General features: G+C 50.1%; 1 protein-coding gene across 1 annotated transcript in view; it reads right to left on the bottom strand.

Annotated features, from left to right (window-relative positions):
- FOXK1 (forkhead box K1) overlaps nt 1-1,475 on the bottom strand; it is a gene marked incomplete at its 5' end in the record, with an annotated part of 46,729 nt that extends 45,254 nt beyond the window's left edge. The window contains one exon of the mRNA XM_084296228.1: nt 994-1,475. Coding sequence (XP_084152354.1) covers nt 994-1,475 — 482 coding nt within the window. The remainder of the gene's footprint in view (nt 1-993) is intronic.
- Between the last annotated feature and the right edge of the window lie 16,030 nt (nt 1,476-17,505).

Raw genomic sequence — 17,505 nt, 5'->3', positions numbered from 1 at the left:
CGTAGAGACACGAAGAACAACACGCAACTTGCCAACCCTAAAATAAGCACTCAGGCGAAGTGGTTTTCCAACTTTTTCCACTAGAACTTTTCCAGGGAAGACAAACCCTGGGCGTAGCAAGTTTCGGCCCACTGGTAAGAGCCTTTCTCGTTTATCTTCTGGGAGACCCCTAAGGGCCACCGGTTGAACGTGAGCCTGGTGGCAGGCAGAACCACCATGGGGACAGCTGGCGGAGAGGCACCCTACAACAACGGGGTCATGCTTCGTCCCCAAATGTGGTTCTTCTGAGTGATCCAGGCCTGATGCACGTCCCCCTTTACACTTGCAGATGCCCAGGAAGGCGAGGACACCCCTTGCAGAGCCAGAGCAGGAACTAACGCCCTGCTAGCTGGCTCTTCACCGGGTGGACATCCCCCACCACCACCCTGCGCCCACCATGGGGCACCCTGAGCACATCCCTCACCCCTTGAGGCCTTTTTGACACCAGGGGTCCCTCACCACCCCCTCACAACCTGTGGCCGGCCCCCAACCCTTTCAGGGGAGTTTTAGGTTGGATCTTAGGAAGAACTTCTTTACCAAAAGGGTTGTTAAGACATTGGAATGGGCTGCCCAGGGAAGTGGTGGAGTCACCATCCCTGGAAGTCTTCAAAAGATGTTTAGATGTAGAGCTCGGGGATATGGTTTAGTGGGGACTGTTAGGGTTAGGTCAGAGGTTAGACTCGATGATCTTGAGGTCTCTTCCAACCTAGAAATTCTGTGATTCTGTGACTCTGTAACCCCACCTCCTTCAACAGCAGCCCCCCAGCGGGCAGCGAGACCCCCACCCCAACCACAGACCACCCTTTTCACCACCCCCCCGACCTCTTTTCCCCAGCGGGACCCCCTCAGAACCCTCCAGCGAGGGGTTCACCCCCCAAAAACCCGACCCCTTCCCCCCTTCTCCCCCTCGGGCTTCCCGCAGGGGGGCGCCGCCCCCGGCCCAGCCCCACTCACTGCGGCGGGAGCAGCAGGGCCGGGCCGCCTCGGCGCTGGAAAGCTCCGTCCACGAAGACGCCGTTCTTGCCGAGGCAGCGCAGGTAGAAGTGCGGCTCCTGGAAGCTGAGCTGCAGGTGCCGCCGCGAGATGAAGCTGGAGTGCCCCATGTTGACGTCCACCGAGCCCTGCGACGAGTTGCGCCCGATGGTGACGGCCGGCTGCCGCATGAGGAACTCGAACTCGCGGCCCTGCAGCCGAGCCAGCACCGGCCCGGAGTTGGAGGCGGCGGTGGAAGAGGTGGTGGTGGTGGTGGAAGAAGAAGAGGAGGAGGAGGAGGAGGAAGCAGCAGCAGCAGCGGAGGAGGCAGCAGCAGCAGCACCGGGCGGCCCGGCCGGGGGCGGCGGCGGCCCGGGAGGGGGCGCCGCGGCGGGGCTGCAGGGCGCCGAGCGCAGCGCCAGCAGAGCCCGCGCCCCGCTGCTGTCCTCCCCGACTTCGGCCATGTTCCCAGGCACCGAGCGAGCCAGCGTGCCGGCCTCCGGGGCGGAGCCGGCGGGGCGGTCGGGAGGGGAGGAGAAGCGGGGCGGAGCAGGAGCCGAGCCCCGCTGCCTTCTTCTTCCCCCTGCCTGCCGCCTCCCCGCCAGCTCCGCCGGGCAGGGCCCGGCCCAGGCAGGGCTTTGAGTGGAGGTCCAGAGGTGGTGGGGGCTCGCAGCGCCGCCTGCAGGGTTGAGGAGCGATCGCTGCCCGGCCTCGGGTGCTGCTGCTGCTCCGGGGAGAGGGCCTCGAAGCGCCGTTAGGCGGGGCAGGTGGCCCGCGGACCGCTTTTAGGGGCTGGGGGGTGCAGGGTGCGAGGGCGCAGAGCACCCCCAAAGTGGCTCAGCCGCCCCTCAAGGGGGCTCAGGTCCCTCCTCAGGCGGCTCAGTCCCCTTCCAAGATGGTCCAGACATCGCCGAAGGGGCTCAGACACCCCCCAAGGGGGCTCAGTCCTCTTCAAAGGTGGCCCAGGCACCCCCAAAGGGGCTCAGACACCCCCTCAGGTGGCTCACACACCCCACAGGGGGGCTCAGATCCCCCGTCAGGCAGCTCGGTCCCCCTCCAAAGTGGCCCAGACACACTCAAAGAGACTCAAACACCCCCTCAGGTAGCTCAAACACCCCCCAAGGGGGCTCAGTCCTTCTCCAAAGTGGCTCAGACACCCCCAAAGGGGCTCAGACCCCCCCCCTCAGGTGGCTTGTCCCCCTATTTCTTCCCCCTGGAGAGGATGAGAGGGAAAAGCCCACAACAGTGGGCTCCACACGTTGAAGCAGCACCCCAAGGGGCTGCCCAAGTTCATTTTGTAGCCCCCCATTTCCTACAGAGGTCCGCCCTGGCCTTCCCCGCCTGGTGTGGCCCTGGGGCCCCACAGAGAAGCAGGGCTGCCACGCTTCAGGCTGGCTTACACCTGGTGAGACCACCTGGCATCACCCCTAACCATTATGCAACTACACGGGGATTTAATTCCAACACGACCGTAATCCCCTGAACTGTCTGCCAAGGGGAAAACATCCCTGGTACACCGAGGTGGGAGTTTAAAAAGTAGGCTTTATACACGCACAGTTCTCCAGTGTAAGGAAGTGTGTGTGTGTGGGGGTTGTTTAGCTTACATTACTGTACTAATTAAAATTACCTTTTATTTTTTATTTTTCCTGAAGTTATTTATATTACCTACTTAATAAAGGTCATGTTCTTTGCAACACCATCACATCTGTGGATCATGTATACTCTACTGGTTAGAATATCCAGATTGAAAAGGTAAAACTTTTCTGCATAGGCAAGCCAGTGACACTATGCAGAATCCCAAATTGTTAAGTAACCAGAAAATACAATAAATTTGAAAATCTTGAGAGAGGGACCAGCCATAATTGCTTATTGCTTTGGCTCACGTGGGGAGTGTGACAGCTCTTAGCAAGGCTGCTCAACAGCTTAGAGGAGATGGGAAAAAAATAATCCCATAACCGGTCAAAAGTGCAGAGCAAATTTCAGATATGAAGACTGTAATTAAACGAGCTGGAATTGGTCCAAGACCACAAGGTTAACATTCCCGTTCCTGGAACATCTTCCCTGAGATGTTTAATGACTGCTGAGCAGTTGGGACCTGAGTTAGACATCTCACCCGAGACATTGTCTTCGGTTAGAGTGCTCTTTGCCACTACAGTTCAATACCAGTGGAAAGGAAGAAAGACCAGTGCCACTTAAAAAAAACAAAACACCAATATCACTTCCTATGCAGCAGTGTTTGCTCTCAGTGGGACTGAGCCTGGCACAGCAAAGGGTCTCAGTCTCCAGGGCAGGAGATGAAGTAAAGGCGTTCCCGGAGGGGACTTGGGAAGGAGGAAGGTGGACAGAAGTGGCCTCTCTGGAGGCCTGGAATTAAATTACTGCTAAAACAGCACTCTCAGACATCGAGGAACAAATAAATGGGGCCATGGCTCACAGCAGTGGCATGCGCTGCGTAACCTGGGCTCCAGCAGGCAGCTGCTCCTCTCAGGCATGCAAGCTCCTGTCCTGCCCCAGATTGCTCAGCATCAGCAAATGCTTGTGGCCACCAAGTAACGTAGCCATCTGGTAGGTGAGAGCCAGTGTCACACGCTGCCTGACATCAGAGCTGGCTCATGCCTTTTGTCTGTTCACACCGGGGTGAGAGTACTGCTAAGCATGCTTTAAAATGGCCCCAAGCTGGTAGGCGTGCATGTGCAGACAGGCAAAGTGAAACCAGGCACTATATTGGAGCAACTGTTGAGCTGCCCAAAGAAAGGGAAAGCAGCACTGGAGGGGTGTGGATTTTAGCTCGTGTCTAAGGCTCTTCCAGAACCCAGCACTGTGCCATCCATTCAGCAGGGCCCCAAAAATATCAGAACTAGGGTGAGGCAGTTCCCAGACAGCGTCAGTAAATATTTCCAAAGCTGCATAGGAAAATGGGCTGTGATGCAGTCGTTCCACACACAGGAGGTACCAGCAGCCCTGGGGACCCACGTGGACAACTGATGTACAGCCAAGAGACGTGTCGCTGCAAGGGCTGCATCCCATTACCTGTCCCACACTGGGTATAGGCTACAGATTACTGCAGCTCCAGTCGGAAAATAACTCGCACACAGCATCTGTGCACCAGGAGAGCGGAGCTGGGGATGCCGAAGGGCTCGTTCACACATGTCACAGCCACCCCCCACCACCGAGACACTCTCACTGCATGAATCAGCCAGCGTGCATCTGCGTTTCTTCCGACAAATCTTTTTCTTTCTGCCGGAAAATTTCTTCTGAGAGGAATTTGCTGCTTACGCTGGAAGCGCCGCTGAGATAAATCCCAACTTCACGCAAAATGGGATCAGGTGGCAGAAAGAAACGGGGTTCCTCTTGGCTGCCTGGCGGGTTATGCTTCGCATTGTGTCTCACCAGCCCGCTTGCCTGCGGCATCCATTCCCTGAGCTCGGTGCATGGCGAGCAGCAGCACGCTGTGCTCGGCAGCCTCTGACGCTCTGCTCGGCTCTAATCCACCCTGCAACAGCATCAAACCGAGGGCCCTTCAGAGAAGGAAACGCGCTGCGCTCCTCCAATCACCTAATCCTGCTTAAAGTCAAGCCGGCTATCCCAGTGTAAACACCTGATGTAAATGCACTCCGAATTGTTTGAATTAATCTCATTCCATATGGCTGGATTGACTTTAAAGTGGTTCATTTTCCTCGGCAGGTTTTGGACGGATGCGTCTGCAGGTGTGGCCAAACTTCCTGACTCTACAAGTTGCATACCAAAACATTCAGGTGGCCGGGAGCCACCAGATGGATACCACAAAATGGGAACAGCCGCAGCCCCTGGGGATGGGACAGGGTGGGGGGGACGACACCACGGTCCCTGTGCCACCCCTTCAATATGCCTAGGAACTGGAGCTGTGCAAGAATGTGCCATCTCCAGCTATTTCTCTGTGCTCCAGACTGGCCAGATGTGGGATGCCCACACCCTGCCTACACAGCCTGTGCACAGGCAGAAATAACCTGCTGCAGGCAAAACCCTTTGCAGTGACACCCTGCGCCCTTTTGAGGCATTGCCCTGTGCCACCACCCCTGTGCCAATAGGCCAGCCTGAGCTGGGAGGGGAAATTAAATGCTCAAAGCAGCTGGGAAAGGGACAGGAACAGCAAGCAGTGAGGACAGACCCAGCATCGTGCAGAGAAAGGTGCAGAACCCAACTTTCCTTTGTCAAACATTTGCTTGGCAGCGTGTCATTGCTGACTGTCTTCATGTAGCACCATACAGCAGGAATCTGTTTTGTGCTATCAGTTGTGGTCAAATGAATGCAACGGGTTGTTCTGGTCACCCAGATATCACTGCACTGGGCAAACAAATCTCATAAAAATGGTGATAAAAGGCTATGTTTCTAGGTCTATCTGCTGGGTGGCATCTGCTTAAAAACACTTAATTTCTGTAAGTTAAATGCTGCGTTTCTCAAGCAGTTCGCGGGGCTGTTTCTCTCCATCCTGATGCACGAGACAGAATACATATTTATCAAGCCCCAATTCAGCAAAGAATCTGCCCAGCTTCAACACCGCAGGAAATCTGTTCTACCCCCAGACCAAAGCATAATTGAAAAGCAGCCTCGGCAGAGAGGAAAGATGTGAACTGCATGCTGGGCATGAGCCGCTTGATGTATTTACCCAGCAGCTAGACAACACATTGATGCTAACAATGAAAGCCAGCCTAATGCGCGCAGCCCTGACCCAGGGAAGGAGGAGGAGAGGAGCGAAGGAAAGCAATTACTCCAAGTAAAAGAGGCTCTGCTGTCTCCGTGCAAGCCTAGTCCAGCATTTCTCAGCCTGATCGGGTTAAGGGGGATGTAAAGCATGCATCGTTAGCGAGCAAGCAGATGCTTTGGGTCCATCACACATACCTAGATGAAATAAAGAAGAGGGCAGCATTCCCTCCAATTCGACTGCTCCTGCACGGCTCCCCACAACCTCTTTCCCTTCTCTCAGCCATAAAGGCAGCTTTTAAACACTTTTATGGCTTCTGTCCAAGCTGATTGGAAGCAGATGCGAGTGATGAGCACCATGCCCTGTAAGTGGGGAGCTGCTTTCCCTTACACACCTGTGTGCGGGAGCAGCCTCACTTCTTTCTCCACTTGGATGGGTTTTAATTCCCTTTTCTGTCTCTGAAATCACAACACTGTGACATGGGAGCGAAAGGGGGTTTGCTCTCATGCTCCTTTGTTAGGATTTTCTTCTTAACCAAGCTGTTGCAAGAAGTCAAATTGAATTTGGGCTGCCAGGTTTGTTTTGAAACACACGAGGCTATCTGTCCCGCACACAGGCACGGTGCCTGCCCCAGCCTCCCATGGGATTTGTACCTGTTTTCTCGATCCTGTTGAGTGCTCTGTGCTTTTAACCCTGATCCGTGTGCCTCCCCAGTGATGTCCTTCGGCCCTGACCTGGGACAACCCTCATATATCTACAGAAACTTCAGCCACAGTGTGGGTGCCTGACCTGTGAAGCCTGCAGCAGCGAGGATGCAACCTGCTGCTGAGGGTCTGGGGAGCGCAGCAGAGCCCTGATCTCCTCAGGGACAGCCACAGATACCCCTCCTCAACCAGAACAGCTTTACAAATCCTTCACAGCAGCTCTGAGCCGGGGTTTGATCCAGATGGGCTGATAAGAAAGGGCTGGCCTGTGGAGGAGGTGATACATTGATACAGGGGCTCTTTCTTTTCCTGCACAGCTTTTAATCAGCAGAAGGCTGAGGAAAACAACACTGGTGATTCAGCGATGTGCTGGAAACGCTCATGGTCCCAAAAGCTCACAAGGGGTGCCAAACACCATTTCTCCTGATGCCAGCAGGCTGCTAGTCTGAAGGGAGCAACATCAGAGACAGAAAAAGGTGGGCAGACCGTGGGACCTGTCCCTTGAACAGCACAGACCCCAAAAGCCAGGACTGCCCCCTGTGAGGGGCTGGGGGCTGAGCAGGGCTCAGCACCTGCGAGACGGGGCTCGATGAGACGCTGCATCCCACAGCTCCCTCCTGGGAGCAGCACCACCCAGGGAGGTTGTTCTTTCTATTGCAATCAATTTGTTTCTTTTCTGAATCAGCTGCCATCCTGTTTACTGTAAGCTCCACGATGCTGGAAATATTTCTCTCACAGCTTATTTAGTTTTCAGAAAGGGATTTTTTTTTTCAAATCACACTTATCAGAAATGTATTTTCACAGCAAGTTCTCCGAAACACAATAAAGACCCAGGAACATCTGATGCCCAGACTCTGCCGTTGCCTAAAATATTATATGATCTGCTCGTTCCCAATGCAGATATGCTGTCGCTGTTCTAGAATCCATGCCAGGGACTGCCTGATGTACGATCACCCATTTTGGAAAGCCTTGAACAAGACCATTTGTTGTCGAGATAATTTTACAAAAGCAATCCCATTTCACAGGTTGCAGTTAAAATAATTCATAAACTTTGCACTGTCGTGTGTGTTTTGAGCTTTAAACCCACTCTGCTAACTTTCTTTCAGTTTGGCTTGAAACTCAGGCCTCAGCGAAATATATAACACAAGCCAGCTCTGAATTATTTGCTTTGGTCCGTTTTTGAGTGATCTCATTTTCTCGCTTTCCATCAATGTGAACAGAGAAAGAAAAATAAAACACAAACTTCTCAACAGCTAAAAACAACTGAACCAATAAATATAAAATCTGAAATCAAACATGAAACATTTCAGCCTGAAAGGAATATGTTTTTGGACTTTTATGATCAACTGTAGCATATACTGCCTGTCTGCTGCTGAAAACAAGCTCTGTGCAGTGTCTGGAGGGCTGGAAGCAGCTGATCTGAAGTATCTTGCTTTACAACCTGCCCAAGAAGCTGGAGAAGCCAGTAAAGCTACAGAATTTACCCTGTATTATTACAAAACATTTAAACAGGAAGGCCAGGACCTGCATGTTTGCTGTCCCAACATCCCTCGTGATTCGCAGCTCTGTAAAGCGGGTGCCACGCGCTGCCCAAACCACAGCGGCCACACCTGATCCCAGCTTCCTTCCTGCATTTTTACAGGCACAGAGCCCACATGGAAGGTCTGGGTGATATGGAATCAGATCCATGACCCACGGCATGGGCATGGAAGGCATTCACGACCTCTGTGCTGTGAACAACCCAGCAGCCTCCACCCTGCATTATCCCAGGCATTTGGAGCGGTTGCATTCAAGGATTTCTTGAGCAGATCCCTCTTCCAGCAATGGATAACCTTCTTTTTAATCAGCTTCCTCCTTTTTAATTTGATTTAATCAGCCATCAGGCTGCTGGTGAAGAGTGACACACCAAAAGATGCCCTTCAAAAGGAAAAAATTAAAAAAAAAAAAATCAACACTGGGCAAACCATGCCAAGAAAAAAGGAAAAGGTGTGGATTCAGCCATTCTCACCCAGGCAGCTGGCTCCAAACATCCTTAAAACACAAACAAAACAGCTGGGTTGGACCTAGAGGAAGAACGTGGTGGCCGCTCTTCATGTGGCTTTGCTTCCTCTCCAATAATGGCCAGAAAACCAAGGACAGAAGTGAAGAGTACAGCATCCTATTGCTGAGCTGCTGAGGTGAGCAGGGGCCCGCATGGGAACTGCCCTTGTTTCCAGCCACTGTGCTGCACCCTGCAGAGGAGATTTGAAGTCACTGGGACCTGTTCAGAGGTCTGGCGCTCTCTGGGTTATTAAGCAGGGGCCAGCAAAGGCACCTGTAAAATATATTTATTTTCTGTGGCCTCCAAGCATCCTTTGGGATTGCTGGAGCAGACGCTGGGGAGAGTCCCCTGTAAACATCCTGCTCCTTTGCAGGGCCCTCCAAAGCACTGAGCAAACCTAACCTTCAATTATATTTCCAGCACTAACCCTGCTTCCCAGTAAAATCCTGGATGAAGTGTGAAACTCCGTCCTATTTCCCGCTCTGCTCTCCCCCTTGCAGCTGGTTGCATTGGCTGGATATGTTAGTGTGATACAGGCATTTGCTCTACGTGCTGGAAAACACCAGATTTACAATCACTGTGTGTCACTCTAAGGGCACACTGTCAACTTTAGAAAAACATCTGCTATAAACTGTTTTACTTACTCACATTACTAATAATACCATACAGTATTAAAAGTGAAAGGATTTTAAAAATCCAATTTACTTGTCCTTCAGCCTGGCCACTGAAAAAAATCAATGAAATAGGTTTCACTTTTGTTTAGAGTAATTTTCACTTACCAGCACCCTCATGCTAATGTGCTTGCTTTACAAGCAGGAGGGGACATGTTTATTTGCCTAGACAAAAAACGTGTACCCTGGAATTTAAAAGAAAAAAACCTCCCAAAATAGGGTGAAAGACATAAGAAGGCACGAAAACATTTCTATTGATTTTTTTATAAATACATGTTTTGCAGAAATGAAACAGTTGCAGAACGTAACCGAAGGTCATTCTTCATCAACAAAATAATAATTATGTAACAGTTTAATGGCTGAATCTAATTCAGTTTATGTTAGCAAGAGATTACTATTATGGAGTAATCTTTGCTAAAATTAAGAGTCCTGTTTTTCTTTTTTAAAGGCAGGCTTAAAATAAAAACAACACCGAACATTAAGAGTAGCCATTATAGCAAGTTTGGGTCTTAGATGAAGTTTGTGCCAGCCAAACTAAAACAGAAAATAGGAACTCTGTAGCCTTCAGAAAATGTGAACCTAACCCCAAGGGGTTAATTAATGGTATAAAATATAACCCCAGGTTATATGTTTGATTGGTGATAGGAAGGGAGAAACCAAGGGAATGCGCTTTGAAACAGGTTCATGCATTTTGGTGCCTTCGTTCTCATTTTGCCCAGGGTGGAAGGAAATTTGGTGGCTCCTCACCAGCACCTGGTGGGTCTCATCCCCTCCAGCCTCCTTCCACCTGCCCGCGGGCATCATCCTCCCCAGAGCTACTGCTGGAAAACCCTGGCTCAGCATCCCCAAACTTGCAGAGAAGCAATCTGGATAGCCAGACGGGATAATTTCAGCAGGGGTTTCCTGCTCAGACAGTGCTGGTACAACACATCATCCCCCAAAACGCTGCTCCCAGCAGCTCTTCAGCCCTCGCTGCTAAATCCCCATCATCGCCACTTGGCATTTTCTTTTTCTCCCCCTAGCCTGCCTGTAATAAATCGATGTGATGTTATCTCAGGCCTCCTCCTTGCTTCTCCTGGAGCGCCTCGCTAAAATTCGGCATTAATACTCTGTGCCCCTGGAATAAAGCCTCATAAAATATTGTTAGGATTGCTAGGCAACCGGGAAGCACGGTGGGAGCTGAAAGCAGCCGAAGTGGGCGTAGCGAGGCTGCGCCGGCGTGCCAGATGAAAAAGGGAGGCTATTCTTTGTCTCTTCACACCAGCAATGCTTCGCCTTTGGTTTTCTTTTGGAGGGAGGCTGAGGTACGACGCTGCCGGTGCACAGAGGTGCACATCTGCTCTAAACTCAGGTTAATCAGCCGGATGAGAGATGCACCTATCCGGAGCTTTTTGATAGCAATAAAAGTAAAATGAAGTTTTTATGGTCATGAAATTACCCATATTCCAGCTGTTTGCATCCTCCGAATGCTCCTTGTGCAAGAAGAGAGGCCATGCTCAGTAATGACTTGCTTTATGTGCCCTCCACCCCTTCTGCACACCGCAGCAGTGCTTAATGCCAACGGGCTCTGGAAGGAAGGGGAACAAATAAAAAGCAAGGGATTTATTGGCAGGGGCCAACACTAGTAATTGGCTATTTACCGATACATACGCAAGGATAAAAAGAAAATTGAATTGGGCTTGCAAGAACAAGGAGAGGAATTACAGGAGGCGTAAACAGGTGACGTTTACGGCTAGTTTCATTAGCTAAAATGATAAAAACCTGTCTCTGCTTTACCCCTCCTGTCTCCTTCCCTGTGAGTTGCTCACTCACAGCCCAGGCTCAGTGTGAGGTTTGCTTTCCAGGGCTTCATTTAGCATTTTGTTTTCTGCTAAAGCAGCCAGTGCCCAAGCTGACCATCACATCGGTCTGCGTGGAGCCTGTCCAGGCTGTTAGCATCACGGCCTGCTCTCACCAAGTTGATTTTGGATGCTGTGAACAGCTTTCCCTCAATCTCCAAGCTCCTGGGGTGTCTGAAATCCATCATTCAGGCACCTGCAGAGCCTCCCCTGCTTTACTCCCATACCAACACCAGGCTTCATCTACTCTGTATTCAGGCTGGGAGTACTTACTCATGCAAGACATTTCATCAGCACGGATGAGGGTTGCTGAAAATCAATGATGAGAGCAGGACCTGATGGTTTTGGTCCATCTCCTGTCAATGAAGATGTTTTCTGAGAGTCCAAGGCTCCTGGATATTCCTATATGGTACCAAAAGGGACTGCAGTCAGCCACATACGCATCTCTCAAGACCAGTAATGAGTGCTAGGGTGAGGCTGTTGTTGGGGTCAGGCATCCCACAAGACCATTTTGTTGGAAGCTGTTTAGGGCTCCCCAGCTCCTGCCACCCTGCTCTCTGTCCCCAGCATCATGGGTGAGTTGTGGAGACAGATGAAATAAGGCCAGACCTGGGTTTTCTCTCATCCATCTCAGAAAGCTCCCTCTTTGGTTGGCATCAGGGAGGAGCTGGTCCTCGTTGTAGCCATGGTAGTTATTTTAATAAAAAATGTGGCAGCTGGAAGTGTAAGAGGGATGGGAACCAGGGACCTTAAGAAAGGATAATTGCAGACTTGGAAGCAGTGCTAGAGTTAACAAAGGGACGTTTAATCCAATTCTCAGCTTCTATTTTAAGATGCTTTTAACTTTCCAAATCAAAAAAGGACAAGGGGAGGAATAAAAAAATCTCCATCGCGCTGCAATTTCTTAAGCTTGTTCGCAGCCCAAAGGTGAATTTTTGTGCATGTGAGGAGTTTGAAGAAAATCCATTCAGCTGTTTCAGAGGTTTCAGAGCATGAAAGCAACATCTGGTTTAAAAATAAAAAATAAAAGAAATTCCCTTTGCTCATCAGAGTCAAAATGGGTTTTGGTTTCATGCCTCTGATTTGGTGTATCTGGAGCTGCCCTCTGGAGAAAGCTGGCCGTTTCTGTATCGATTTGGAGGGGATGAAATTGTTTTGCAAACAAAAAGAGAAGACGAGGGGCAGGCAGAGAGGAGGGCAGATGGGACTTACACCCCGAGCGTGCTGCTCGCATCCTGTCCAACACGGCATAGGCCACGGAGGCAGAGGTGCCCTCCTGCTTCCTACATCCCCACTTTAATTAATTGCACAAAGGGTTTGGGGGCATTCAGGTCTGCTTTGTGCCATTTGCTGTGCTCAGCGCCGCGCTATAGATGGCAGTGCAGGATGGAGCTTGCACACCCACTCGCTGCGATCACCGCCCCGCGATGCAACCTCGCCTGCAGCTCGTCCCAGGGCAGGGGATGGGACTTTCTGCAGATCTGTCTGAAATCCGTTGGGTTTTTACCCAATTATTTAATGACAATACAACTGTCACCCCCAGAATTTACTGTGACTCCGTTGTCTCATCACAGGCGAAAGCATGAAGGAAGCTCTCTGCAAAGCAACTGCTGCTTCTAAGAGAGCTCGCAGGTGCTCAAAATCCGCTAGCAAATTTGGGCATGATGTTGCAACATGGGAATAGTTTGCATTTCAAAGGGACCAAGCAGCTGATTTTTCTCTATGTTTCTCGGTCCAAGATCACATCTATGAAAATGCCCTGCTTGTACTGGAGTTTGCTGCTGTAGATGAAAGCACGCACCTTGTCAGCATGCTGTTGGTATTTATAAGGACACCAAAATCTCCACAGATATAACCATCCGCAGCAAATCTTGCCCGTTTTGTTCTCTCTTTGTACATCTTCCTGGAATTCCGGGACTAGGAGGAAGAAAAGAAGCAAAATTCAGCTCAGTTCTGCAATAGAAAATGCAATGCTGGCAGGAATAGTGATGCTGCCGAAGAGATCATGACAGGAGTGCAGAATATCATAAACAATTACAGCAAGATGCTTTTGAAAAATCCCTCCAGGTACCCAGCTGCATCTGTTGATGCTTAAACACCTTTAGAAACCTGGCCACTGGCCCACTGCTCAAGATGTTAAAGAAAAAGGCAGAGAACAGCAGCAGGCTCAAGAAAAGCAGATCTCTTTTGCCACCAGCAAAGGGAACAACCCCAACTTTTTACATGAACAGGGTGAAGAAAATTGCAAAAAAATAAAATGCCATGACAGTTTGTTCCTATGTTCACGGCAGCTGAGAATTGTCCTTACCTTTGTTTGGAAGATGGAGCCAGACTGGCACTAAGTACCAGCAGGCTTTTTTTGTTTTACCTTCATGCCCGAGGAAGAGCTGCCTTCTGCCTGCCCTGGCCCAGGCTGGTGGGACGCACCAGCACAGCCTGCCCTGACAAGGAGAGCCGCAGCACTTCTCTCTTACAGGATTTTAATGTCATCTTACACATCAAGAGGATTCAAATGACAAGAATGAATGGCAGTAGCCAACCTCATGGCTTGATATTCTGATGAAATGATGCCCTGGCACATCCATCATGCTGTTTTGCTGTCAAGAGAGCTCCCATCTCTGCAAGATGAGTGTGTTTTTCTTTCACAGTGTTGTTTCTTTCTTTTTTTTTTTTTTTTTTTAAAAAAAAAAAAAAGGAGCAGAAAAAGAAGAGGCAAACATCTGTCCTCAAGCCTAACTACTACATAAATGTAACTTTGATACCAGGCACAGCCAGATACGCAGGATTCAGCTCTGAGCAGAACACACGAATGAACCCAGCTCCATCTGAAGGTGCACACGGGTGCAGCCCGCAGCGCGTGTAAGCGCAGGGCTGAGCCTCTGCAAAACACAGCAGCTTAGGCAAACTGAAAGACTGGAGGAAGATTCATTTCTTGCCAGCAGCATACTTAGACTCTTTGTGCCAGACCCTACCCGTTTCCCCAGCCGGCAGCTCAGCAAAGCAGAGGCGGACACGAGCAGGAGCAAAGCTCGAGGCGTGAGCGTGCAGCAAAGCAGCACGGCGAGGAGGTTTGCAGGGGCTGCAGGGCTGCAGATGCTGTGCTAGTTGCCCAGGCAACACACACCCTTGCAAGGTGCCCCTTTGTCTTTCCCAGTTTTTAACTAAGGTGCCTTGCTCTAAAATGCGGATTTTCCAAGCTGTAAATAAGACTTGTCTCCTAATGCTCTTCCCCTCATCTTTTCAGTGCTCTCTACCAGCAGCACTGCTGGTGGCTAAATAAGACATAAAATTAAGAGCAGCTCCATGAGTATGGCTTGCTCAGGGTGGGAGAGGAGGTCTCCAGCAATCTCCCACAGATCTCCCATAACCAGGGCTCATCCCCTCTCCGCTGCCTTAAAATCTCAGGGTTACTGCCTAGCAGGAAGGGGGGCACAGTCAGCATTTTACCAGCATGTCCCAGTTTTGCAGGATGCAGCCCTGTGGCTCACACTCATTACCAGACACTGATCCCATTGTTATGGAGCAAAATCACCAAGTGCTGAACGGAGCGCAACAAAAAACAGCAGAGGAGTAAAACTTGAAATGAGCTGGAAATAATGTCTGCTGTGTCCACAAGGCCCGGATTTGCTAATTCAACATTTGTGAGGTCAGTACGCTGGGGCGAGGAAAGGACGGTGCTGTGTGTGGGAATGAGGTCTGTCTGAAATTATCCTTCCTAATGAAAGGTCAAGCAGGAGACAACCAGGACAAGTGGTGTCTGTGCACCCCCGGCTAGAGAAGGGGACTGAAATACAGGGAGAGGAGCTGGCAAGGAGCCTCTGCTGCCAGCGAGGAGGTGGCAGGGGAGGGAGCGAGAGCATGGAGCAGCAGGTTTGCACATGAAGAGATGGGGAAGGAGGAATGTGGAATGAAATCATGCACTACATGCCCTGTGTAAGGCCCGGAGATATCCCCAGCCAGGTGCCTGCCAGTGTCCTCATGAGGCCAGCAGCCCTCGCTGGCAGGGTGACATCCCCGTGCATGGCACGGAGTGGGGAGCAGAGAGCTCGTTCTGACTCCTACGTAGCGCTTGGTCGCCCTATTTTGCTGCCTTCCCTTTGATGCAAAGAGCCTGTGGGGAATAAAGCGCAGTGGGAGACTGCTTACGTGGTTTCTAACCCATTAGTTTCTTTTATTGGCTGTTGCCTCAATAAAATAAAAAAAAAAAAAAGAAAAAAAAAAAGAAAAAGAAAAGACGAAGAAGAAAATCAAGGAAAAGTAGTTCAAGGTGTGAAGAATTCATATGACAGGAAAAATGCATAAGATGTTATTGGCTCTGTCCCCCTTGGCTTCAACCTCAATCGTCTCACCATGCTGTGCACTTATCCTTCTATTATTACACATAATGACAGGGAAATTTTAGAGAGTCCTATGCAAAAAGCCAGCCTGCCCTCACCCCCCACCAAGCGAGGCCCATGCTGGCTCGAGCTCACATCACTTGGCATCTGATTTCAGCCTAGCGGGGTGTTTCAATACCAATAAACATCTTGTTTTCACGCGAAGAGCTGTTGCAGCTACATCCTTTCCCCTCTTTTGTGAGCATCCAAGGTTCCGTGTAAAACTTTTCATCGATCACATAACCAGCAGCTTGGCTTCCCTACAGGCCCTGGCTGCACAAAGCGTTTTGACATCGGAAGGATGCGAGGTTCGATAGGAAACTCATCCCCTCGGCTCCCCGGGGCTGTGCCATTGGACAGGGTGTGATAGGGAGGAGAGCAGGGAGATGAATTTTGCCTTGTCCCAGGTGACTTTGAAGCTGTGTGTGGAGGCACGCAGCTGGCCTGCCACCACACCAGGAGCTGAGAGATGATCATTAAGGATTTAATTGGTCTGAAAGCTTCCTGAAGTGCTGAAGAGAGACCTACACCATGCAGCGTGGAGCGGAAAGCCTCGCAAGCTGAGAAGGGTGAGAGAAGTGGCCTGAAAACCAGGTGAGTTCCTTCCCGTCACTGTCCCCTCTGTCAGACCTGCAGCACTGTCACACCTTGTGCAAATGAGCCAGGGAGAACACAAAACCTCTGCAACAGCAGCCACGCACTGCTTGGGGGGAATAAGATTAATGGGAGCTACCGGGAGCCTCATCAGTCCTCGTTCAGGAGACAGAAATCCCGATCGAAACCTGCCGTGACTCGTGGCTGTGTGCTGGCACCAATTCGACCTCGTTTGGATAACAAAGGGCAGATCCTGTTCTGAGCCATGTTATAAAACCATGACGGGGTGTTTATCACAGGGGGCGAAAAGGGCACGGTCAAAATTTGCTGAGCCTGCTGCTTGCAGGTGCCGGTACGTGACAGTGCACCGGTGGCATGGTGGCATCCTCCGTGCACTGATGTCACCTTCCTCTATCCAAAGGTCCAGCCGGTGGTGGCCGCAAGGGAGTTGAACTGCGATGAGTTCCCCATGGGATGGATGGGACAGAGCATCCTCTGGAGGTGTCTGTTCTGCCTTGATGCTGACACTTGAGGAGAGCGATTCAAGCAGCAGCAACTGCTTGATATCCATGTGTCCTGGGAGAGGAGATGCCTAGAGCTATCTTTATTTCATCTCCGGGGTGCAAAGGAGGGGCTTGCCTCTTTTCTGGGGTCCTGCCAAGCGTGGACCTACTGTCAAGCAGCTCTTATCCATGGAGAAAAAGGTACAGGAGATACCAGGCAGAATTTGGTGGCCAAGCCAAAATCCAACATATCTTTCACTCAAGAATGCTCAGGCAACTGCTTTCTTATTCCTCAGCTAGAGGAGCTGACAGTGCTGGGTTATGAGGTTGTTGTTTTGTTTTTATCAGTTTCCTTTAGTAATTTTTGAGATTTTTCCATAGCTTTTCTTACAGGCAAATCCACACATAAATATAAAGGTGAAGCCTGTTTCCATACCAATGTCTTTCTCCCTCTGCTTCTCATACAGCTTTATTTGTAGGCTGGTGATAATAAGAACTCTGCTACTATTGATTTTTTTTTTTATTTATTTATTTATTTTTTTTTTTTAAAGCATATATAGCTCTGAAGCACTGTAGATATTGCATGGACTTTGGAACAAGATAAGGAAAAAAGGTAATCACATATGCAACCTTTCCAGCTCTCTAATTAATCTGGACAGCAAATTCTCGAGCTGTGTTTTCGGGTCCTAGAACAAACTGACTACCTCCTCTGCATGTTCTCATTTTCTACAGAAATTTATAATTACTCAACGTATATCTTTCAGACCCCACTGGGATCCCACTTCTGACACAATATTTTTTTAACAGATAGGAGAACTGACATGGTCCTGTCCCTCTGAGACTGACTGCCACACAGCTAAAAACCAGAAATATTTGCTTGAATTCTTCTAAAATAAAAATTTCCCTTTCTCAATACAACCTGGAGATGGAGTGAAACAGTTAAAACAAGCTGCTAGAAGTACTGCAGGGAAAGAAGGATAGAAATCAGAAAATGATAGGTCCAGCTTCCCAGTGACCCGATTTAGGAACAAATCTTTCCTTCTGGAAGAGCTTGTCCCCATGTGCTTGTCCTGTCCCCCTGCTCTG

This window comes from Netta rufina (genome assembly GCF_964035555.1).
Source record: "Netta rufina genome assembly, chromosome: 15".
In the NCBI taxonomy this organism is placed as follows: domain Eukaryota; kingdom Metazoa; phylum Chordata; class Aves; order Anseriformes; family Anatidae; genus Netta; species Netta rufina.
This window is presented reverse-complemented; position numbering and strand designations above follow the sequence as displayed.